The sequence below is a fragment of the Corapipo altera genome, unplaced genomic scaffold (assembly GCF_003945725.1).
Source record: "Corapipo altera isolate COAL_440 unplaced genomic scaffold, ASM394572v1 59355, whole genome shotgun sequence".
NCBI lineage: Eukaryota > Metazoa > Chordata > Aves > Passeriformes > Pipridae > Corapipo > Corapipo altera.
The window spans coordinates 1-825 of NW_020890230.1; the positions used below are offsets into that span (position 1 = coordinate 1).

Sequence of the window (825 nt, forward strand, 5' to 3'; positions counted from 1 at the left end):
TGGGGGGGCTCAGTGGGTTACTGGAGGTACAGGGGGTCATGGGGGGGCACAGGGGATTATTGGGTTTACAGCGGATTACTGGGGGGCTCAGGGAGTTATTGGGGGGCACAGGGGGTTACTGGAGGTACAGGGGGTCATGGGGGGGCTCAGGGGGTTATTGGGGGGCTCAGGGAGTTATTGGGGGGCACAGGGGGTCACTGGGGGGCTCAGGGGGTTATTGGGGGGCCCCTCACCAGGCATTTTGAGGCTGAGGTCGCAGGGGGAGCCCACGGTGGCCTCGGGGGGGGCTCTGCGGCGCCGCGTGATGCTCTCGCGGACCCGACCCTCACCCGTCACCTTCACTGAGAAGGGGCTCCCTGGGGAGGGCAAGGGGGGGTCACAGGGGCCCCCCAAACCCCTCACAGGACCCCCAAACCTCTCACCCCACCCAGCACCCCTCAAACCCCTCCTGGGACCCCCCCAAATCCCCCAGCCCTCGCCTGTCTCCTTCACCGAGAAGGGGTTCCCTGGGAGGGTAAGGGGAGGTCACAGGGGGCCCCTAAACCCCCCCAGATCCCTCACAGGATCCCCAAATCTCCCACCCAGCACCCCCCAAACTCCTCCTGGGACCCCCCCAAACCTCCCTGGGACCTCCAAACCCCCCCACCCCAAACCCCTCCTGGGACCCCCAAACCACTCCTGGGACCCCAAAAACCAGCCCCCAGTGCCCCCCAATCCCCCCCAGCCCGCTCCCACTGTGCCCCAGTCCTCTCCATTTATCCCAGTACACCCTCCAGTGCCCCCCAGTGCCCCTTAGTCCTCTCCAGTGCCCCTCCCAGTGCCCCC

General features: G+C 67.0%; 1 protein-coding gene across 1 annotated transcript in view; it reads right to left on the reverse strand.

Annotated features, from left to right (window-relative positions):
* Window positions 1-233: 233 nt before the first annotated feature.
* Window positions 234-825, reverse strand: part of LOC113942374 (filamin-A-like) — a gene marked incomplete at both ends in the record, with an annotated part of 1,299 nt that continues 707 nt past the window's right edge. The window contains 2 exons of the mRNA XM_027633514.1: window positions 234-336; window positions 487-506. Of these exons, the coding sequence (XP_027489315.1) occupies window positions 234-336; window positions 487-506 (123 nt within the window). The remainder of the gene's footprint in view (window positions 337-486; window positions 507-825) is intronic.